This window comes from Glycine soja, chromosome 17, assembly GCF_004193775.1.
Source record: "Glycine soja cultivar W05 chromosome 17, ASM419377v2, whole genome shotgun sequence".
Taxonomy (NCBI): Eukaryota; Viridiplantae; Streptophyta; class Magnoliopsida; order Fabales; family Fabaceae; genus Glycine; species Glycine soja.
In genome coordinates this window covers 41921710-41946430 of record NC_041018.1, presented here as the reverse complement: position 1 = coordinate 41946430, position 24721 = coordinate 41921710, and the positions used below count along the sequence as shown (strand labels likewise).

Here is a 24721-nt window from a genome sequence, read left to right as displayed (position 1 = left end):
GTAAGATGAGTAATTACATCCTCAAACTCATTTCTCCTATGAGTTCATTTTCTCTCACACATTAACTTCATTCAATAATTTTAAAATAAAGTTTTCCTCAATCATTGACTCCTCCCAATCATAGCCATTTTAAAATCCACTCAAGGTAAAATAATTGACTATTAACCACCAAATGAGATTTATGCTACAACAATCTGAAGAACATAAAGTATGATATCAATCATAACCATTTTAAGATCATTTAATTGGTTTTTTTTACTAATTAATCGTAAAATAAATTGGACATGCATTTTTTTTACTAATGACACGTTTGATGCTAATTTGTATGTAATCAATTGATTACATGAGTTCCAGATAAAGTTGTGATTTGGTCTAACCTAAAACAATAATGTCAATGACTTATTCACGTAATCGGTAAATTTTCAGGATTTAAGAGACTCCTCCCAACTTTTGTAGGGGCTTGGGACAACAAAATTAGCAAAATAATTTTTTTTTCCCACAATCATTGACTCCTCCCAATAATTTTTAAACAAAATTTTCCACAATCATGTTGGGACTTGGGACAACAAAATTAGCAAAAAAATATTTTTTTCCACAATCATTGACTCCTCCCAATAATTTTAAAACAAAGTTTTCCACAATCATTGACTCCTCCCAATCATAACCAATTTAAGATCCACTCAAGGTAAAAAAATTGACTAGTAACCACCAAATGAGATTTCTTCTATAACAATCTGAAGAACTTAAAGTAGGATACCAATCATAACCATTTTAAGATCATTTAATAGGTTTTTCTACTAATTAATCGTAAAATAAAATGGACATGCATTTTTTTAACTAATAACACATTTGATGCTAATTTGTATGTAATCAATTGATTACATGAGTTTTAGATAAAGTTGTGATTTGGTCTAACCTAAAACAATAATATCAAGGACTTATTCACGTAATGGGTAAATTTTCAGGATTTAAGAGCCTCCTCACAACTTTTGTTGGGACTTGGGGCAACAAAATTAGCAAAATAATATTTTTTTTTTTTTGCATAAACACAAGAAATAAATAAAAAATGAAGATATAGAGGAGGGTTTTCAAAGAAATTTCGGTCAGTTTTTCAAATAAGGATATACATAAAATTGAATATTAATGTAAATTAAAATCCCATTTTAATATAAATTAAATCCATATTTGAAAAACTAACATATATTAATAAAATTAATTAATGAGACTTTAACCTTTTGAAATATCTACCCAAAAAAATCAACAAATAACTATTGAAATTGGTCTAGAATTAGGATTGAGTGACGTAATTGTGGTGTTTTTAGGAATAGAATGACATAATTAGTAGTAATTCTTAAGAATAGTTTCTTTTATAGAGATTTGACAATAGAATGCGAAGGGTACATGGCTGATGGCTATACCGTTCTTACCAGAATTCCCTCAGCAAAACGTAGAAAAGAGCAACCGAATGGATGTAGATTCCTTTCTGATATTACATGACCACTTTAATGAAGTTGAGGGAGCCCAGCAAGTTGTTGTGGAAAGGATCAGAGATGTGATCAATAAGATTCTGTACAGGACCTTTGCCCGTCAGTGCTGCCTGCACGTAAAAGCCTAACCAGGCAACCATTGCCAAGCGTCCATTTTTTATTTCTTTTACCTTCAGCTCTTCAAAAGCTTCAGGATCGTTGGACAGATTCAAGGGATCAAACAAAGCTCCTCCAGGATAATTTATATCACCAGGCAGATATATTCCAAGAGGCTCCAATGCCTCGATCCCACAATATCTAGCATATTCAGGTCCAACCTGTTTAAGAATCTCTAATTAGTATAAAGGTTATCCATTTGCAGACGTCAATAACTGTCCCAAAAGAACAAGTCGTGTAGTCAAGCAGCTTCGATTATTTGAAACTTTCAGCCAATATAAAATATGTAGGAGAGGAATTTAACTTTAAAATTTTATGGTTGCATTATGTTATGCCTCTTGACACATGAAGGATTACAGACCATGTTTCATTTGTAGAATTAAAATGGAAAAGTTAATCCAGTACAACCTAGTTGCAAATCTGAAATCATATATGCTACACCACTCACCACTTAGTACACTCGAGCTAAAAAACAATGGAAGGAAAATATCGCAAGAAATAAATGTTATTTTTTATAAGCACAAGAAATAAATGTTAACAAAGCTCACAAAGGTATATATGGGATACAAGCATTACCATAAGGAGTGCTTGGCAAATAGCAATCACGACCACTCCCTGACTTCCAGCAAAGTGAAGACCTTGGATACCAAGGTAATCTAGAGTATCTCCCTGTTGAAAAGTGAAAGACTCATAAGCAAGGAAGTGTCAACTACATTTATTACAATTATCTTTATTAAATTAAAAAAAATTAATCAATATAGTAATAACATGATCATACGGTGTGTATAAAGTGAGAGCCTACGATGATATTATTATTATTCTAGAGTATCTTCCTGTTGAAAATTCAAAGACTCAAAAGCAAGGAAGTGTCAATTACATTTCTTACAATAATATTTACAAGTTTAAATTTTTTAATCAATATAATAACAAAATGTTCATATAGTATGTATAAAGTGAGAGCTTGTGATGATATTAGACTTAATTGCAAAATTCATTCTTCTATTTTATTTGTTTCACCAAATCGGTTCTCCTATTTTAATTTACTATCTAAATCTTCTATATTTTAAAATTTATTATTGAGTCCCTCAGAGCTGATTTTAACCATTGACCGTTAAATGTTAAATTTTAAACGTTGATTAGATTAGAAAGTTGACCAACATTTGAGGAAGGACTAGTGAGGAAGAACTAAAACCATGGTTCTTAAGAGTTACCACTACGTCCAAGTGTTCTTTCGAATATTTTGTATAAAATATAATGTTAATATAGGTTTTATGTCAAAATAATTCAAAATTCAAACTTTGTTCTTTTTAATTTATTATATTTTTATAATCTTATATATTATCTTTTAAAATATAATATACAAGATTAAATTTTATTTTCACATAAATTAGAATATGTATACTTATATAAGTTTTATTTTTATTTTATATATTATATTTTTATAATCTTAGGTATTTTTTTATCACATTATTTAAAACTTATTTTATACAATAAATATATAATATAAATTTTATCTTTAATGTATTTTTTTTATATAAATTATAATTTCAATGACAGTGTTTTATTATCTTTTAAAATGTTTATATATGTGATTTAATGATAGTATTTTTTATCTATATTAAGATATTCTTGTTATTTACTATAATAGTACTTTTTATTTATATTTAAATTTATTTAATTAGGTATGTAATTTTTTTAAAGAATTTAATTATATAGTAAAGATAAATAATTAAATAAAATGAAAATATTTCTTATTTTTTTAAAATAGTTATGCATGTGATTTATTGACAATATTTTTTATCTATATTACAATAAATAACATAAATATCTTAATATAGATAAAAAAATGTTGTCACTAACTCACAAGCATTATTTTAAAAGAAATATAATATATAAAATAAAAATAAAACTTATATAAATATCAATATTCTAATTTATGTAAAAATAAAATTTAATCTTATATATTATATTTTAAAAGATAATATATGAGATTATAAAAATATAATAAATTAAAAAAGAATAAAATTCAAATTTTGAATTATTTCGCATAAAATTAAACCTATATTAATACTATATTTTATACCAAATATTCATATGAATACGTGGGTGTAACGATAAAGGAGTGTATTTCTCACTCCAAAAGACCTTGATTCCTTCCTCTTAACTCTAGAGACTCAATGACTTAAAAAAATAGGTTAAAGATAATAATATTATTATTATTATTATTATTATTATTATTATTATTATTAATGATGATATTATTATCGTCACCGTGATCATCAATACCAAAACTCATTTTCAAAGAGGCAAGGAAAAAAAAAACATGATCATACAAAATATGCCAAAAATCTGTAATCACCATTTTTAACTTCAAAGAAATTTATCATGACCCATATGGGAATATTCATTTTCCGTTTAGCCATGTCTAGAGCATATGCACCTTTATGGAGAACAAATTATTGAGCAACATTTTCAATTAATTAATTAATAGATTCAAGGAGCAGGTAATGAAGAATAATTGTATATTTAATAGCACAAACTTCTGAGTGATAAAACTCAACAAAATTGACAAACAAGACTGCATGAAAGATGGTTAAAGAGACAGGACATAATAACCTTGAGCTTTGAATATCCAACACGCCACCACACTGGTTCTACAAAGTGAAAGGCTCCCAATAGGTCTAATATTTCAGGAATCAGAGCACCGACGGATGCAAGCATAGCCCACCGAGCATGCAATATCTCAAAGCTTATTGATAAAAGAGGTTAAAATTATCATATACAAAGCTTCACACAATATAAAGATATCATCAATAAACATTTTCATTTTATATAATATGTTCTATCAAAATTTTGAAAACAGTCACTTCAGATTATTGATAAACTATTCAGAAGAAACAGGAAATTATTGTCCACGGTATATCTAAAGAATAAACATATTTTATATTTTTTATAGGTGTAGAATATACATAAGTAAATAAAAATCAAGCATTTCATCATATGAAAAATGATCATACATGACAAGCAGCAATAACACATGCATAATGGCTTCCATTAAAAATTTAAAAATGACATACTTGAAGTATTTCTGCAGTGCCACAGGATCCTGGCCAAGCCCAGCAATGTCAAAGCCGTAATCCCCGGGCAGTTCCCCAGTAAGATATGATGGGTATTCATATGAAATAGGACCAAGCCAACGAGGCCGATCTTCTCCATACCAAAAGCTGAAAATTAGTGAATGTTTAACGAAATAAGCATAAAATTTGGACACACAAGCAACAGTGAGAATAATAATCATGTAATGAAATGACAATCTGAAGCTCTTTTTGTCTCTAAATTATTTTCTAGTACAATTCTCTGATAACAGCCAGATATGAATTACATTAGTGCTCATGGTATTCAAGAGATCCTGACCTCTCCCCACTCTCTAGTCTCTTAAGAGTACAAACCTTCCCCAAATGATAAGATTCTCCCCCTCTCCCAACCTCTTTCCTTATTTATAGGCAACATGCCCTCTTCAAACTATCTCACTAATATAAGTTATGACTAAAAGATGGGTAATTAATTAACCTGTTGTAACTAACTACTAATGAGGGTTACCTAACAATACTCCCCCCCCCCCCCCCCCTTCCCCCCTAAGCGTTCACCATGTCCTTGAGGTGAAAAGTGATGACAACTACAAACAAACATCAGGTTCCAACTGGTTGAATCCCGATGATAAAGTCAATCACTGCCTTGCAGCCCAAAATAGCCTCTTCCAATCTATTCCAATGCTCTGTTTTCTCCTATATTTTTAGCCCTATAACAGAGCATCAATGCCTTTGCATGGCTAACAAGAACCCAAGGCACCATTGAGAATTGAACTATTGCAAATGGTAGAAGCTGATGATCATGAAAATCTTTCACTACCTCCTGCCTACTTCTGACTTTTTATGTTAGGAAAGAAGCAGTTTCAATCTGGTAGGGGCTTGGTCCATGAGATCAAAAAAATTGTCAAACTTCTGAAATCCCAATTGTATCCCTTCACCTTTCCTCTATTGCCCAAGCCATCTTCCCTATTTCTTCATCTAATTGAGATGCAAGAGCCCAAGACCAATGCACCTCCATGGAAGTATCTATGTCTTGCACTTCCGGCAATGGTAGTGAACTGTTCAATTTTATTTTATTTTTTTTGTTGAAATGCACAATTTGCTAGTCAGGTTACCGTCTATCCTCCCCTATTCATTACCCCAATGGTGCTGCATATGTTTCTCCTCCTCAAACTGAGACAAATCAAGCCATCTTTTTGTCTCCACCTCTTTTTGTAATGTCTTCCTACATTTCACTTCTAGTTCTTCATTTTTTTAAGACCTCGAACTCTCATTCACTAATCACGGACCAGAAGCAGCCAAAATAGCGCTGATGTCCAAGTTTACAACAGCACTAACTTGTGGTTCATTTGAGATTACTAACTTTTGAGGTTGACTTAGACCTAAACCCAAATTCTAAAATGATGTCCAAGCCATCTTCTTTGATAAATCTCATATCTGTCATGAATGAATGAATGCAAAGCTTGCAAAAGAATAAAGTTCAAGGTCATGGGAAGCAGATAGTGGAAGAAAGAAAATGGAGAAGAGGAAAAAAATGAAAGAGAGAAAATGGAAAAAGGAAAAAAAATGAATATTAGTTTGGATATTGCTCAAATGAGCAAATCTCACTCATTACATAAATGCATTGTGCTTATATAACATAATTGGTTACAAGATTAACTAACTTGTAACTAACTAAACCAACATGTAACTAATTAAACTAATAACTAACTTGAAACTAACTAATACTAGTAGTCTATATCTCTAATGCCCCCACAAGTTGGAAGGTGTTGAAAACACTTCTATCTTGGAGAAGATAATAAATAAAGGCTGAAAAATTGGAATATAGCTAAACATGCCGGAAATACATCAGCCAAAACAGAAATTTAAAAACAAATCAAAATGTAAGTGCGGCTATGGTGCATAGCTCCTAGAAATCTTCGACCAATATTGATTTTCTCAATCTTCTTCCAAGAGTCCAAAGCAAGCATCAAAGCTTAACCATCAAACAAAATCAACAACGAGGCCATATGGCAGAAGTTACAACCATCAATCCCTGAAACTATCAAAGCTTAACCATCAAGCAGAAACTATATCTCAAAGTTTAATCACTTGGCAAAAGCAACAAGGCTTAAACATCAAGAGCAGAAACCAAAACAATGCTTAACCACTCAAGACAGAAGCAAACCAACAATCCAATGCTTAACCATTCATGACAAAAGCTCGAACAATGCTTAATCATCATGGACAAAAACTTACATCAACATAAAGCATCAACAAATAGAAGAACACAAAATCTGTCTTCAATGAGAGATTTTCACAAACACTTTGTGGACGCAGCAGCAACCACAACTCTAATCTGTCATCAGGAATACTCACTAACAGCTTGAAAGCAAGTAGCATAGTACCAAATAGGAAGAGAAAATTCATCAACTAATTGAACTGAACAACTCCAATAGGAGGCTTCAACAATCTCAAATCACTCAAACAAAAAGCCTAAGAGTCCACCGTATACGGCATCCATCCAAATCCAATCAAAACTAATCAAAGGCTATCTTCAAATAAGATTAATCACAAACATCTAGAGAGCACTTGAAGCATCTCAATATCAAACATAGAACAAAGCAATCGATTGAGACTGATAAAATATATGATACGATATTCTATTAGTATTTTTAGCCTAGCTAATCAGTTAATAAAAGAGGGGAGAAAAATATTCTTTCTCTCACCCCTTGAGCTAGCTTTTGGGGTTGAGTTAGGCCCAAAATCACTTTCTTATTGGACTTGATGCGTGAACAACAAATGGTAGGTGGTCCTTTGGATGGATCTAGGATAAATGCGAGTTAAGGCCTAACTCAACTCCTTGAGCTAGCTCAAGGGGTGAGGGTTGCTCCTCACTTATATATTCTAATATGGGATTAATTTTAGCCAATGTGGGACTTGGATTATTTCCAATACACCCCCTCACGTCAAGCACTTCTTGGGCTTGATGCGTGAATAACAAATGGTGAGTGTTTGTCACTACAAAGCGAGGGCTAGTGGAAGCGTGGTCCCAGGATCTGAACTGACTTTGATACCATCTTATAATGAATAATGCGAGAAGCCTAACTCAACTCCAAAAGCTAGCTCAAGGGGTGAGGGTTACCCCTCACTTATAAAGTCTAATATGACTTTATTTGTTAGCCGATGTGAGACTTGGATTATTTCCAACAGAGACAATGGTTTTAGAGAGAACAACCAGCATCACAAGCATTCAGACACAACGGCGGTTGAAAATCGTTGTCGCAATGGAGTACGGTCGCCGAAGATCACTGGCAGGAGGCAGTGACAAATGTTTAGGGGTTTCGTTGCGAACACGGAGAGGAATTGATTGGTGGCAATGGTTTCATGAATCGCAGCTCAGATTGGCCAAAAATCAGAGGAAAAGATGATAGCTAGGGTTCAAAAGGGGAAAGGAAAAAAAAATTGAGGCAATCAAGAATCCCTTGCAAGAGGTCAAATTCGAGAATCAAAACTGAAGCCAAAGACGAGAAATCAAGAAAGGAGACCAAGAAACACATATTCCTTCTCCAAAGCAAATCGAACCAAAAAAACCAAAAAGGAACTTGCAATGAAAAGCCATGAGTTGGAAATCGGGAAAAGGAATTGAAATCCGACAAAAAAAAGAATGACCAACAGATTTGTGTTTTGATTTTCTTGGGAACGAGAAAGAAAAAAGAATGGAAAGCAAATAATAAAAAAGATGAACAAAGCAGTGGAAAAATTGTGGATGGAGGGTGGTATTGCTTTGATACCAAGATAAATCTCATGTTTGCCATGAATGAATGAATGCAAAGGTTGCAGAAGAATAAAGTTCAAGGTCATGGGGAGCAGATAATGGAAGAAAGAAAATGAAGAAAAGGAAAAGAAATGGAAGAGAGAAAAATGGAGAAAGGGAAAAACTGAATATTATTTTGGATATTATTCAAATGAGCAAATCTCACTCATTACATGAATACATTGGGCCTTATATAACACAATTGGTTACAAGAGTAACTAACTTGTAACTAACTAATGTCAGTTGTCTATATCTCTAATATTCTTTCTTTTAGATTCCTTGCACAAAAGAATTGTTATCAATGAGTTGTGCCAAGTCCATCCATTCAAACAAAGACCTGTCCCCAGACAAAGACCCAACAGCTGCTCATATGCTGAGTTCTGCTCTCACCTCCTCCCTTAGCCATTCAAGAAGACTCCCCAAAGGTAATCTTGATCTATGAGGAGAAGCGGTCCAGCAAAAGCCTCTAATTTCTCCCTGGATTCTTGCACTGAGACTTCTTGTTTCAGATCCAACAATATATGGTAAGGATTTTGGATTATGAATGACTGAAAACACCTAATTTAAGTGTTCCTAAACATCATCTGAGTCGAGTTTGGAACTCAAGAATCCCACCAATGAAACCATGACAGAGCATGTCCTTTCATTGCGATTGTAACCATTTGTATCCTCTCCCTATCTGAAATCCTTTTCAACTGAAAATACTTCTCAACCTGATTAACCCAGTCATTGGCGTCAATTCCAGTGAACAAAAGAATCCCTAATTTCCTTCAACAGTCTTCTCTTGAGTCAATTCACCTACCTGCCTCTACCCCATCCTCTACCCCATCTCTGTATCCTCCCTTTTCTAAGTTGTCTAACACATTCCACCCCTTTTGTCGGAGAACTGGGTCAGATTTTCAAGGTCTTCAATCTTTTTCATTCTCGCTTCTTGCATATCTTCTCTCTTCAAAGTTTATAATCTTCTATCCATGAAACCTAATCTCCCCTCATTCTTTGACTCAAATATGTACTGCTCCCACAGGATCAAGGGAGCTATATACTTGTTGATAGAACTGGATCAGGATAGAGCTCCTCTTGGGCATGTTTGATTTACCTGTCATGTTTTTGGTTTTAAAAACTGTTCTAATATAGTCTTATGTTATAAGTAAGTATAAATAAGTAACCTGTTGTAACTAACTACTAATGGGGTTACCTAACACAACACATGGTTGCTGGAATCAAAACCATACCTAGAAGGCCTGAACAAAAGAAAACGCATATTTGGAATTGTGGTGTAACATGCATACAGTTGCTTACCAGGGAGGGATTACCTCTCCTTTCGGGCCTTGCCGGCTAAGGCCTTGAATGTAGACGAGTTTTCTACAGCAAATGTCTTTCTCTCCTCCATTTTCCTCTGAAGCGACTCCCCTAGCGGACTATTAGCTATAGCTTTCACGGCAGTGAAAGGAATCGCGGAGAATAGTAAAACTCCCGCGAGCTGCTTCAATCGGAGCATAATCATCGAATGAAATGAAACAATGGGAAATAGTAGAAACTACGAAATGGAATGGGATAGCACGGACCTCTTGCCACGAAGCAGTAATGAAGCTGCTTCTTCTTCGCTTCGGGGCAGAATTTACGGAGCATCTGAGAAAACGGGAGGATGAAGAGGAAACGGACAAAGGGCACGCTAGTGTTAGTGTATGTGGATGAAGCGAAACCATGGATGGCCGCTCACGTCAATTGCTTCTTTACCTTCTAGTTCTACACTTGAATGATTGAAGGCCATATACTAATATCGTCACTAATATTTTTATTAATTTAATTTCAAATTTAAAGTAATTTTTGCCATTTTAGAAAAATATGTATCCCTCTTATCCTTTTAGTTAGTTTTAAATTTTAAATTGTTAGGATTATATCCAAAGATTACATATTTGAATTTAAATTTTCATACATAAGTTCCAATTTAAAATATATTGTAAAGTTTGATAGAAAAAAAATTAAAAAATTGTCATAACATGATTTATATTTAGATAATTTTGTTTAAAAACATGTTAATACAATAAAAAAATATTGGATAATATTAATCAAAAGTATTTTTACTTTCGTCTTTTTGGAATGCATCTATCATCAAATTACATGTTAAGAGACAAAAATAATTATTTATCATAGATTTAAATTTAAGAACAAACTCATTAAAAGGAAAAAAATGAAATATAATTTCATTAAAAATTTCCTAAAAATTATCATTATTTTTTTCAGTAATTATATATATATATATATTAAGAAAAATATTGGAGACACAGATAAATCTCTATAAAATTAAATGATTATAGTCATAAGAATAAAAAAATCCGGAAACTAAAAATATAATGTACCCATAATTATATATATTTATATATAATAAATACTATTTTTATTTTTTTACTCATAAGATAATACCTGAATTTTTATACATTATATATATTGTTTTATAATTTCAAGCATATTTAAGTAAATATTTTTCTTTTAATTTTATTCTTAATATTTAATCAAATTTAAAATGTAAGTATTTAATATATCATTATTATATGGCATTTCTACTTATCCAAGATAGGAATGAATATATTTTGCTGGAAACAGAGAAAAGGAAAAAAAATAAAAAATAAAAACGTATTTATTTTCCTAATTTGCTGTTTAGGACTTAGGAGGGAGGGGGAGGGGAGCGGCGGGATTTGAAATTCAAAAGGCAGGCAGGCAAGTGTCCGTTGCTCAACGATTCGATTTCTGATTTATTTATTATATTTAAAAATGTTGCAACGGCCTATATAATTGAATTGAAGAGTGTTATCGGCGAAGAAGGACTCAATTGAGAGAGAGAGATGGAGAAGCCAGGAGGAGGAGGAGTGTTATCGGCGAAGGAGGCATTCGAGAAGCTTGAAAAGGTGGGAGAAGGGACATATGGGAAGGTGTACAGAGCAAGAGAGAAGGCCACGGGGAAGATCGTGGCTCTGAAGAAGACTCGTCTCCACGAGGACGAAGAAGGTGTCCCTCCCACCACTCTCCGTGAGGTTTCCATTCTGCGAATGCTCTCTCGCGATCCCCATGTCGTTAGGTTAATGGATGTCAAACAAGGTCAGAACAAGGAAGGGAAGACAGTGCTCTACTTGGTCTTTGAGTACATGGACACCGATCTCAAGAAATTCATTCGCTCTTTCCGTCAAACTGGACAAACCGTTCCACCCCAAACCATCAAAAGCTTGATGTACCAGCTTTGCAAGGGCGTTGCTTTCTGCCACGGTCATGGGATCTTGCACAGGTACTCTAGTTCCCTTTCATTTCTCTCACACCTCCTTCGAATATCAATTGATGAATCTTTCAATCTTTATTATTAAGGGACTTGAAACCTCACAATCTCTTGATGGACCCAAAAACCATGATGCTTAAAATTGCTGATCTTGGACTCGCTCGAGCATTTACTGTGCCGATTAAGAAATATACACATGAGATACTAACCCTGTGGTATAGAGCTCCTGAAGTCCTCTTGGGTGCTACCCATTACTCAATGGCGGTGGACATTTGGTCCGTAGGCTGCATATTTGGTAAGCTTGTATGTGAGGTAGAGGGTTTACTAATTCTATTTACATCCCAATTGTATGTGAGTTTGAGGGTTTACTAATGTTATTTGCATCTAAATTACAGCCGAACTTGTCACCAAACAAGCACTCTTTCCTGGTGATTCCGAACTGCAACAACTCCTGCATATATTCAGGTGACGCTATGATATATGTTTATTATGTATTGTGCGTGTCACCTATTTAGTTTGCTTCATTCTGTTTATAATTCTACCCTGTTAGTGCAGGCTATTGGGTACTCCCAACGAAGACGTGTGGCCAGGCGTGAGTAAACTAATGAACTGGCATGAATACCCTCAATGGAACCCTCAAAGTCTGTCAACGGCTGTTCCAAGTTTGGATGAGCTTGGACTGGATTTGCTATCTGTAAGCTACTCCTAAACTAACTGTCATCTGGCATCTAAGTCCTGTTTTTTTTTTTTTCATTATATTTTTCTCTTTCTTTTCAGCAAATGTTGAAATATGAGCCTTCCAAGAGGATTTCTGCAAAGAAAGCAATGGAACATGCTTACTTTGATGACTTGGACAAGAGGCACCTTTAGAACGAATAAATTGGTCCAAGATTTGGAAGTAGAATTTTATGACTACCAATTTACTCTATGCTTCTCTCGAGCGTGTATCCTAATCCGTTTAAGGAGTGGTTGCCCTTGGGATTTATTTCATAGCTGCTTCTATGTTTTTTAGTCATTCTAATGGAAATATCGAGGTGTTTTCGTGTCATTCTAATGAAAATCCTCTCCGCTTTTCTTACTAACTAGAACCTTAGAAATCCACCAATATTATCCTTGTTAACAATTTTTTATTACATTAACAGAGAAGGATGGTCATTTAAAACATGAAGTTCAAAAACGATGTATGGAGACCTAAAGTTCATGCACACCTAAAAGCATAATAATATAACAAAACCTTGATTATAACGTAATACGTTTTAGAACAATTAACTTTGCTGTTTTATTTTTCATATTCGTGGAATTATGCAGTTGCCTTGGTATTTATTTCATAGTTACTTCTTTGTTTTCTAAGTTAGGTGTATTTTCGTGTCATTCTAATGAAATTCATTCCGTTTAACTGACTCACTCCGACTCTGACTCCACTAGCCTCACTCCGATTGCACACTCTCCCACTTCTCATTCCCAAACCATTACCGCCTCCCTCAAGCAAAAACATTGCTCCATTGCACACCCTCCACCCTCCCAACGCCGACACCACCAAATTCATCACTAATGGATATGAAACCAAACCCTCACTCTCTCTATATAAAAGAAAACCACCAACATAATTATAAGATTGGACATTATATTATTGATATTGGTAAGAATAGGAGAAAAATAATCATTATTACATTTACCTTTTATTCACTATCTATATATATAAAAGAAAATTATCAACATAATTATAAAATTGAACATCTTATATTATTGACATTAGGCAAGAATAGGAAAAAGAGTCTATTTAGGTTTATTATTACATTTACGTTTTATTATTTCTCTTTAGATTTTTAGAAGATTGAATGCTTGCATCCCTTTTTTCTTACCTTCTTTTATTTTCTCTCTCTTCTAAAAATCTCTCCTGCTCTCTTTTTTCCCTTCTAATCATCAACTCAATGCATTTTTTCAACCTCTCTTGCCTTCTTACCCTTTTCATTCGCATAATGTATGCAACATCATTGAACAATATTTATTATTTAGTGTTATTTGATAAGGTTTTTATTTATTTTTGTTTGTGCAATATGTGAATATCAAATTAATGACCCAATCACATTATTATGTTAAACCTCAAATAATCCTAATTAGTCAAACAATCCTAAACCATATTAGTCAAGTAACCTAAATCATAATTTGTCAAGTAACCCTAAACCCTCATTTGCCAAGCAACCCTAAACCCTATGTTGTCAAGCAACCCTAAACCCTAATTAGTCAAGTAATCCAAAACTCTATTTTGTCAAATAACCCTAAACCCTAATTAGTCAAAATAACCACAAACCCCTAAGTAGTTAGCAACCTTAAACCCTATGTTGTCAAGTAACCCTAAACACTAATTATCAAGTAATCCTAATTTTTCAAATAACCCTAAACCCGAATAGCTCAAGTAACACTAAACCCTAATTAATCAAGTACACATAAACCTTAATTACTCAAATACCCATAAAACCTAATTTTTCAAGTAACCCTAAACCCTAATTTGTCAAATACCCCTAAACCCTAATTAGTCAAGTAACACTAATATGTCAAATAACCCTAAATATTAATTGGTCAACTAACAACAAACCCTAATTAGTAAATAGATGATATTGTCTATAATGATAGAAAAAAATAAAAAAACTTTTGAAAGATTTTATCCAATTGAAATTTAAAAAATGACTGGGATAAACTTAAGAATTCAATTATTGAAATTGAATAAGTAAACAATTTAATTGGATTGGTCGAATGGTATCAAAAAAATGGAATACTAACTCCCATTTCTTACTTATTATTGAATTAACCGATCAACTATCTTTGTTATCGAACATTTCTTTTTGATTTAAAAAATTTTTCCGAAAAAAAATTGAATCTATTTTTATATGCGAATCTATCCTAAACCCTTAAATCCTAATTAGTCAAGTAATCATGATTTGTCAAATAACCCTAAACTCTAATTGGTCGAGTAACACTAAAATCTAATTAGTCAAATACCCCTAAATCCTAATTAGTCAAGTAACCCTAAAACCTAATTGGTCAAGTAATACTAAACCATACTTAGTCAAGTACCCATAAACCCTAATTAGTCAAATACCCATAAACATTAATTTGTCAAGTAACCCTAAACCCTACTTTCTCAAATACCCATAAACCCTAATTAGTCAACTAACCCTAATTTATCAAATAACCATAAACCCTAATTGGTTAGGTGATACTAAACCCAAATTAGTCACCTAACCATTAGCCTTATTTAGTCAACTACACACAAACCCTAATTTTTCACGTAACCCTAACAAATTAGGGTTTAGGGTTTGGTGTTTGGGGTTTGGGGTTTAGGGTTTAGTAATACTTGTGGTAAAGTTGTGTGGATTTAGGATACAAGGATAAGGAAGGGTTAGTTAAGATAATTGGACTATTAATGAGTTATAGTTAATTAGAGGGTTTTATTAGATATAAATACGGGAAGAAGGATAAGAATTTTTCTCTTCTACTTTCGGTTCTTTTCTTATATTTAGTAAAATTCTTTTTTTCTTCATCATTTCAATTCTATTCCTAACATTGTGAGGCTAGGCTGATTAATCTGGGAAAGCAATGTAGCTAGGCTCATGTCTCTAGGAAAGTCATTGGGCTAGATTATATCTAATCTTATAGTGCATGATTTGAACCAAAGAAGTCAAATCTGAGTAGTTGAGGTCATGAGACAACAAGAAGAGAGAGAAAATGAATCAAATAATGATGTAAAACACTGGAAAAAGTCACGTGTCTTTTAATCGAGGTGGATTGCCCTACTAAGTACCCCCATTTATTCCACTTAGTCATCCCTTCATTGTACTTGCTCTTGCATCAATTTTAATTTGAGAGTGTTTATTTATATGGATTTCTAGCTAGCATGGTGATTAGTAGATACAAGGTTTTTCTAAGGCACTTTTGGACCGAATTATTCAAGAAAGCAGGAATCAAAATCAACTTTAGTTCAGCCTGCAACCCACAGTCTGATGGGCAAGTAGAGATGATTAACAAATGTTTGGAGACCTAGTTCAAGTGTTTAATAGGGCACAAGCCTAGACAATATCCTCACTAGTTAAGCTAGGCAACTTTTTGCTACAATATCAAATACCACAGCTCCAATGTATTTTCTACAATACCAAATACAATCTGACGCTCTACATGGCTGGAATCCCCTACCATTGCTTAAGGGAACTATAGTTCCGTCCTATGTGGAGGAAGTCAACCAAATCACACTAGAAAGTTATGTTATTAGCAGTTGCAAGTTATTCTTATGAAGGCCTGAAATTGCATGAAGACTCAAATTGATAAAGTCCATGGGGCGCTGCATTATCAAGTTGGACAATGTGTCTTTCTCAAACTTCAACCATGTAGACTACAAGCGATAGCCCAAAAAAAATGAGAAACTAAATCCATGATTCTATGTCCTATTTCAGGTGGTGAGATTGTTTCCACCCGCATCTAGTGAATTATCCTATCTTTGGTTTCCTGCACGAAGGGTCTAGTTTATTTATCCTTTTCTCCCAAATTTCTTTGTAGAGATAAAATAACAAACCACATTAAAATAAGAGATGCAAAAATTCTTGGGCAAAATAAATGTCAATCTATTTCTAGCAATGAATTTATTTAGATACCCTTCCCTAGTTCTTTGGAAAATAACCATTTTTCAATGTATTACCCTCTAAAATTATACGGGTGATCAGATCATAATAACAGAAAAGTACAGAGAAGAATAATAGAAACAAAATTACATTAAATAGATAATAGGAAAGATTTACATTACAAGAGTTGACCTCTAGGCTCTCAACAACATGGGTTTAGCCTTTTATAGCCATAACAGATTTTACACTTCAGGAGCTAATGAAAGAAATAGTTGAATGACTAATAACAAGAAAAAGGAGAATGACTAGAAGAGAGAGGGGTTTCCCCTAAGGGATAGGCCCAGACTTTGGATAGCTCTGATACTCGGTGTATTTTTTCTTCTGCTTCCTCCTCCTTAATTTTCACGCTCATTTTGCGCTAAGCACTCATTTGGGCTTCACTGTGGGCTTTCTTCGCGTTAAGCCTGCAGCACGCACTAAGCGAGCTGTCCAATTCTTTCAACTTTTCTTCAAGATTTTTTCTTCTAGTTTTTGCATCAATTTTTCCTCTAAAGTACTTGAAATCTTTTGTTTTTGAATTCTGCTAATATAAAATTGCAAAAATGTTAATTTCTTCATTATTTCCTTAAAAACAATAATAAAGTAAAGAAATTACACCCATTTATTAGCTAAAATTGACTATCAAATTAGTTCAGACTCCGCAGTTATCAACTCTCCAAATTAAAACATTTGCTTGTCCTCAAGAAAAAGACAAGTGCTGAGTGTGCCAACACATGAGATAACTGCAAATCCTTTCAAACCTTTCAATGAATGGTCTTAAGCTTGCATTTGTCTTGATCTTGTGATGGAAGCATGAAGGAATACACATGGAGATTAAAAAGGTTAGCAAGTAAAAATTTCATCAAGGCAGACTTACCACACTTCATTTCTCACAAGGTCAGTGTTTCTCTCAGCGCACAAGTGTCTCGACTTTGAATATTTTCAAAATCAACAGTTGAACCAATGTTTTCAACTTTGCACTTCTTCTTAGTTAAAGCAATCATACATACATATTGTGGATCACTAAGTGCTTTTTAGGCTTGTAACTTGGCTGGGCTAACAAGGAACTCATGATTTTTCTTGGGAAAACAAAGTTAAGTTATAAGAGAGCACTTACCTAATAACCCATGACTTGTATCTCAAAAGACCCAACTGCCTTCTATTCCTAACAACACACAAAATTTATTTGGACTTAAGTTGCTATCAACTTTTTATTTGAACTCATGGCTTGCTTCTCTCTTTTTTTTTTTGTTGCTTTTTTCTATTTTTCATTTTTTTTACAATAGAAATTGACTTGGTACGGCAGCAACTTAACATATTTTATTTTTGCATGTGTGTTATTGGTGATGTTTTTGAATTTTTTTTCACCCAACCAAAATTCCAACTCCCCCAAATTAAGGGTAAATTTGCCTTGACCCGTGCTCTCCTACAACCTAAGATAAGGTGGTCATTTATTTCATTAGGCTCAGAAAAAAAAACCAATTAATTGCATTAGGCTTAACAGGGTGCAAGGGATTCATTCAAATAATAGGTTGGTTATTTAGCTAAGTCGCTAAGAAAAACAAACAAGACATTGATCATTTCCACCCTATGTATGTACCCAAACAATCTAAGAATCATTCAAAATCAGGAAATTAAGAACAATTGTTCTCTCACACTTACAAGGTCACACATCTCACCGAAAATTTATGAAGTGCTTGATTTACCATACTATGATATCCGTTCAAACATGCTAACCTCTTTACTCTTGTGCTTTCGATTCATACTTCATCACTCACAATGACGCCTGCTCAGAAAAGAATCAAAACTTTCACAATTATCTCATTAGTACACAATATCTCATGCATCAATTCATCCAGAACAAGTCACAGCCAATTACTAACTTTTTATGTCTCTATCATGTAATTTTTTTATTCAATGACTGAAATTAAACTAGTGGAATTAACTGCTGAAATTAAATTAAAGAAACTAAAGGTAAAGACAACAAAATTAAAGAAAAGAAAAAAAAAGTCCTGGTAGAAAAATGGGCCCCAATTAATATATATATTAATCTTTGCTAATAATTATAAAAAAAAAACATGTGAGCTGATTTGCTTGAAGCAAGTTGTTAATGAACTCAAATTTTACAATATGGAGTCCATGAAACTTATTTGTGACAACCAAGCAGCCTTGCATATAGCATCTAATCCGGTCTTCCATGATCACATTAAACACATTCAAATTAGATGTCACTTTATGTGAGAGAAGATAATTTCTGGAGAAATTATCACTTTATTTGTAAATTCAAATGATCAGCTTGCAGACATCTATAATAAGTCACTTAGAGGGCCAAGGATATCCTACATTTGTTCCAAGCTGGCTTGAGGAGTGTTGAGATGTTATTTTGTTTCCTGATTTTCGTTATTATTTCTTGCTCAGATACTGTTTTTATGTAATTGATTATAATTGTAAATCCCTATAATCAAGGGATCCCATCATTATTGTATTCAATTCCATTATTATAAATAAAGAGCTGGGGAATCATTCTCCTCGAGCACTTAGTCAATCTTTTCCTCGTATTCAAGTGCTTTCAACTGACTTCAAACTTCAAGATAAGATACCACAGGAATACATCTGATTAGATGTAAAAGAAAACATTGCCAATATTACCATAACAAGAAGTAACTTTTCATTACTGAAATTAATACCATTTTACTCAACAATTGTAGGGAAGTGCTCCACAAGCTCCTTGTATGCGGAACTGCAGCTTTAAGTACACAGCCCACAAATTCAAAAATGGAAGTTTGTATACGATGAGTTACAATCTGTGTTGGATCATGACGATGTGGATGCTTGTCAACCATAATATATGAAAAAGGAGCACAATCCTCAATAATTTGGCAGATCCGTTTGCTAGTTATCCTGCTTCCTATCTGGTTCAAATTTAAAAAAGGAGGAAGGGAACATGTGGAAAAGGCATAACTATCATGTCAAAAAATGAATATGCAGAAACATAACATATAAAGGAAAATTAAAATTATAGAATGAAATAGACGGGGAATCAGTAAAATTTAGTAATAAGTCATAATACCTGAATAACCACATCAACCTCTAACCAGCCCTTGACAGAATCTGAGAGAAGAGCATGATCAAGATTGTCAACAAATATAAAGTTTCTTTCAATATCAGGAAAAGAAGTTAAAAGTTTTCTTAGCCGCAACCCAGACAAGATATCTGCTACAACAGGCCACTGAAGGTGTTTAGCCAAAAGCAGAGCAGCCCACATCTCATCCTCTGTATGGATTGCACCAAATAATAGAAGACTATTATTGGCCCTTGGAATCAGATTTAAAACTTCAGTCATTTCACCAGGAGCATTTAAACAAGTATGAGACAATTGCATATGAATATACTTGGTAAATGGTTCAGCATTAGCCATCCACAAGTCTAACCCAGATAAACAGCTTGACAACCATCTGCAGGGACTGCTTTCCAAAGGCTCTCTAAAAGGGCAGTTAATATGCACTGGACCACATGGTGAAGAAGTTGCCCAATGTACAGCAGAATTAAGAGTGGTAAGTACCATTTTTGCAGGAATTTGATCTGTGGGTGCAGGGAGATTAAAGATAAATCTCACAAAAGAACCAAAATGGTTCACCTGATACAGAAATTTAATGTGTTGCTTGAGTACCAAGGATAACATGAACATAAATATTCCTTCATTTAGAATAACTAATTATTAGCCCCTGCAACTAACTACATTCGAATTAAAAATCATTTTAGACTTTCCAAATTACTGCACTTGATGTAGTAGTGAATTATATTAATCTAAAATATATGGAAATAGTGTCCAGTTTAGCTAAATGGTAAGAATGTTGCATTGCGACTGTTGAAAGAATATATCTGAATGTTGGGTTGTATGTTCACACATAAATCTTATTAATAATCACATATTGGGGTACAACAGAATCTCTTGTGGAAGCATTGCAAAGATTGGGTGTTTAGACAGTTTAGAAGCAAACTGCGACCCATTTCCCTATGAGAGATGAGCAGAGGGCTTGGTAGCAACCACCATCAGTGACAACCACCATGATAGTGATCACAAGCAACCACCAGTGGAATTCAGAGGTGGTGACGACTCACCCAGGGATGCACAGCACAACCATGTCATGGACTAGTGGCGAAGGCTGGAGCTTCCACTTAAGGGATTTTATTTTATTCTCTTGTTTATTATTAGATAGCAATTAAGGGATTAGTCCTTATTACTCATTAATTACATTGATCCTATGTAATCAATATTGATTCTATTTGATTATTATAAATAAAGACAAAGTGTGGTCATCCATGATCCACCACACCACATTACAGTAAACCCTTTCAACATAACTCCTTTGTCATACAGGAATGTGGTACAGGTCGAACGATTGGTGTAGGACATGAATCTCATAGTCTTTACTATCTCAAGCCTAATTTTTCTTGGGTTTACAGTGCTGTCACATCACCAAAGGTCCTTCATGAACGTTTGGGGCACCCACATTTATCTAAACTAAAAATAATGATTCTAAGTCTTGAAAAAATAAAAGACCTATTTTGTGAGTCATATCAACTAGGAAAGCATGTCCGTTCTTCTTTTAGGCATTATCATATTCTGATAATCACAATAACTCTCATTTTATTAAAATAATGTTAGATGAAATGAAGAGACAATTTTCATGGCAATCAAAAAATTGTGATTCAATAATATAAGTTTCAAGGAAATAGGACCACTTTTTTTGTTGTTTAAAACAACAAATATTCTCTACATGAGATAATTCTGGTTGATTGAGTACAATATTATTGTCATAAAGCTTTCTCTTCGAAGATTTAATGCAAAATAGGACCAACTTTTTTAAAAATAATATCTACGATCCATTTTAGTTATTAGGTTTAGTCCATAAAGAAAAAAACTTGAGAATATTCAGAGCAAATCAAGAGTGAATCACGATTTTAGTTCTTAATATTATGAAAAAACATAAATTATAAACCATTACCATTAATGATAATGCCAACCGATGAAATTGAGAATCTATTTTACATGACAAGTAAACAACTGTCATAAAACAAAATAAGTTTCAAGAAAATAGGACCGAATTTCTAAATAATATATAGACTAATATAAACTTTTGTTCTTTTATGTTTTCCAATTATATTTACTACAATTCTTTATCTTTCAAAAAATTCAATCCTTCATGTTTTTAAAGTGAGCGAAAATGATCATCCTAAAACAATTTTGAACATTTCTTTGACTAATTAGGGATGTAAAACTAGTCCCATTAGATTCATATATATATATATATATATAAACTATAAAACTTGTTCAAACAAAACAATCATAAACAAAGTAAAAATTGTGCAAAAAAAATGAATTTAACAAACAATTAAAAAATTGAAATATGCAATATCGGGTTTTTTTCCTGTTGATCGTGAGACGGGGACACCGACATGGGTGGTCCAAGGTCATGGACAAATGAGGACGCACGATAAGGGATCCATTCCTCTGCTCGGATTTTTCTCACGCATTATTGTAGTTGGAAATCACTCTGCAGAGTCTCCAAATTTATATATTTTGAACGAGTAATTTGGAAAAACAACAATCTCTCTTTTAACATAATCAGTCATGATTTGATTCCAGCCCTTCAACTTTATATTAATATATATCCAATAAATATGATGGACAAGTTTTGACAAGGCCAGTGTTAAAAATCTCCTAGCACTTAGATAGTTGAATATATTATTGACAATGGTAGTTTCCATTTATTCATGTAATGGACAGAAAACAGTATTGATTTCCTAACCTGTACTGTATTGTACAAGTAATCTGGAAAAGCTTACCTATTTCCTTGCTCTTTTCAATAGTAAACGCAACGAAAAGAACCCAAGAGCAAAAGTTTGCCAAAACCATCGTCTTGCATAGGCAGGATCCACCCTTGGAAAAACTCCAATCTCTCTCTTGTAACATATAATGAGTCATTGATTTGATTCTAGCCCTTCCACTTTATATTAATATATATCCAATAAATATGATGGACAAGTTTTGACAAGGCCAGAGTTAAGAATCTCCTAGCACTTAGATAGTTGAATATATTATTGGCAATGGTAGTTTCCATTTATTCATGCAATGGACAGAAAACAGTATTGATTTCGTAACCTGTACTGTATTGTACAAGTAATCTGGAAAAGCTTACCTATTTCCTTGCTCTTTTCAATAGTAAACGCAACGAAAAGAACCCAAGAGCAAAAGTTTGCCAAAACCATCCTCTTGCATTGGCAGGATCCACCCTTTTAGCCAGGTACCAAGCATAAATGGCCTCAGCAATATGTGCAGCTGTAGCCAGAAGAAACACCAGCCTTGTAACCCACATTGACCGAAAGACAAATAGACATGTAGTTCTGAGAAGGGACATGATCCCTATATCAGGTAAGAAAGCACCACAAAACAGTGAGATCATTCCAATGACACAAAACAACCACGCATAGATTGTCGGTCCATCCAGAGTTGTCCGTTTCCTCTCTTGCCAGTAAGATATGGTCAAAGCCATCCCCTCTCGAGAGGTCACCATGGGAGCATAGCCAATCTCCTCTTTGGCTTTAAGATAAGAGAAATAATGGGTCACTCCCACCTGTTGAAAAAACAAATGTGGAATTACATAATATAGCATTCACAAATCATGATAATTGCTCTGTCATCTATGCATCCTCATTTAAAACACATGAAAAGGACTGAGTGACCTTGTGAACTTCAGAGGGGAGGATGAATGGCTGTGGAAGCCACCACCGATTGAGCCATGGATATAGGATTGTATAAACAGCCCAGCAAATCCTCCCGAGAACAAGAGCACGTTCGACTGGTAGGGAAGTCTTTGGCAGTTCATAACCCAAACTCCTAAGTAGAGGCTGCAGGAATTCAAAAGAATTGACCGGTGAGCCTGAAAAAAGAAGACTCACTCAGAAGTCAGACTCAGCAAAGCTTGTAACTTGGTTAGTAGAAACATAACCAAATCCAATACTACCATCAGATATAAAGTAGGCCTGGCCAGCAGCTACAGGGCGTTTTCCCTTGCTAAGATTGTCATCCAAAAGTCCCATACTCGCCAATATAAGAGCAAGGACAAGGTTATCCACAAAAATCCAATCTGATTTTACAGTTTGGTCGCCAATTCTGAACAAAAGGAGACCCAACCTTGCCATGGTTACGATCCTTGGAAGGTGTCTGTCTTCACCCGGTCCATAGATTGCAGCTGGACGAACAGCACAAGTGTAAAGACGATGATTCCCGGAGGAATCGCTCCTTGATGGGGGAAAGAAAGGATATCATTAATTGAAGAGAGATACCAGTTGTAATAGTAACGTCAAATAAATCAGATAAAAATAGTGTGAGATTTACTTGAGAGTGCGGGCATTGTTCTTAAGAACCAACTGTTCAGCAATAGATTTGCTGCGGCCATAAGGATCGACATGGTGATCAATTGGGAAATAGGGCAATGTCTCATTCCCATTGATGATCTGTTGACCGCCAAAGACAACATTGCATGTGCTACAGTAGACAAGCCTTTTGATGCCGAGGTAGAGGCAAGCGTCGATAACATGGCAAGTACCATTAATGTTGACTTCATCGACGCGACCAAATTGGAGCATCTCTTTGCCTGACATTCCGAAGGCCGCAAGGTGGAATACACAGTCGGCACCGCGAAGGGCCCTTTCCACGTCTTCTTTGCGGGCAACATCCCCTTTTGAGTTTGTTTATGAAGTTGTTCAGTCAACAGCTAAAAAAATAACAAGAAATGAAATTGACGCTGCTGGCTAACCTTGGATGCAGAGGACTCCCTTGTCCTTGAGAGGACGCGACCAAGGAGAAGAGAGGCGGAGGTCAAAGGCTCGCACCTCTACGGCACCTCTACGTATGAGCTCCAAGCAGAGACCAGATCCTACGAATCCCAGTCCACCGGTGACCACGAAGGTCTTCCCCTCTATCCCTTCGTTCTCGCTCAAGTGCATTCTGATTAACTCGCCTAGATTCCCCTGATTCATCCCATCTCATTTATCAATATACAGTACACCTCTCGCAAGTCGCACCAGGCATAGGGACCCACTTTTTTTTTATTTTCATTCTAATATATGTTTTTGTCTTTCTAAAATACTTACATTTTGCTTTTAATCTTGTCATTTTTTTTTTAAATATGTGACTTTTTACCTAGAATTAAGCTCGATTTTAACCGATCTTACTTGGTAATGGGTCGTGCAACACGTGTCACTCT

General features: G+C 34.2%; 3 protein-coding genes across 7 annotated transcripts; 1 reads left to right on the top strand and 2 right to left on the bottom strand.

Annotated features, from left to right (window-relative positions):
* Positions 1 to 1265: 1265 nt before the first annotated feature.
* LOC114394147 (chlorophyll a-b binding protein 7, chloroplastic) lies at positions 1266 to 10288 on the bottom strand. Of its 2 annotated transcripts, none has more exons than XM_028355756.1 (6): positions 10094 to 10288; positions 9842 to 10011; positions 4721 to 4867; positions 4260 to 4392; positions 2220 to 2312; positions 1266 to 1804 (listed from the first exon to the last, which is right to left on the bottom strand). In XM_028355756.1, the coding sequence occupies exons 1-6, from the start codon at positions 10232 to 10234 to the stop codon at positions 1490 to 1492; spliced, it is 999 nt and encodes a 332-aa protein (XP_028211557.1). In that variant the 5' UTR covers positions 10235 to 10288; the 3' UTR covers positions 1266 to 1489. The 2 variants fall into 2 exon arrangements, with proteins under 2 accessions (XP_028211557.1, XP_028211558.1); XM_028355757.1 differs by having other exon boundaries at positions 9842 to 10008.
* Positions 10289 to 11340: 1052 nt separating this feature from the next.
* On the top strand, positions 11341 to 12856 carry LOC114392338 (cell division control protein 2 homolog D-like). Its single transcript, XM_028353428.1, has 5 exons — positions 11341 to 11808; positions 11886 to 12091; positions 12192 to 12261; positions 12352 to 12490; positions 12574 to 12856. Exons 1-5 carry the CDS (start codon positions 11372 to 11374, stop codon positions 12664 to 12666), a joined length of 945 nt encoding a protein of 314 aa, XP_028209229.1. The 5' UTR covers positions 11341 to 11371; the 3' UTR covers positions 12667 to 12856.
* A 3685-nt stretch (positions 12857 to 16541) lies between these two features.
* LOC114394261 (short-chain dehydrogenase/reductase family 42E member 1-like) lies at positions 16542 to 24548 on the bottom strand. Of its 4 annotated transcripts, XR_003662680.1 has the most exons (10): positions 24272 to 24548; positions 23851 to 24193; positions 23477 to 23754; positions 23196 to 23392; positions 22719 to 23086; positions 22299 to 22365; positions 19519 to 20085; positions 19136 to 19360; positions 18186 to 18234; positions 16542 to 16989 (listed from the first exon to the last, which is right to left on the bottom strand). XR_003662680.1 is itself a non-coding variant. In XM_028355940.1 (6 exons), the coding sequence occupies exons 1-6, from the start codon at positions 24492 to 24494 to the stop codon at positions 22299 to 22301; spliced, it is 1476 nt and encodes a 491-aa protein (XP_028211741.1). In that variant the 5' UTR covers positions 24495 to 24548; the 3' UTR covers positions 22088 to 22298. The 4 variants fall into 4 exon arrangements, 2 of the variants coding, with proteins under 2 accessions (XP_028211741.1, XP_028211740.1); XR_003662681.1 differs by lacking the exon at positions 18186 to 18234; XM_028355940.1 differs by lacking the exons at positions 16542 to 16989; positions 18186 to 18234; positions 19136 to 19360; positions 19519 to 20085 and having other exon boundaries at positions 22088 to 22365.
* Positions 24549 to 24721: the final 173 nt, after the last annotated feature.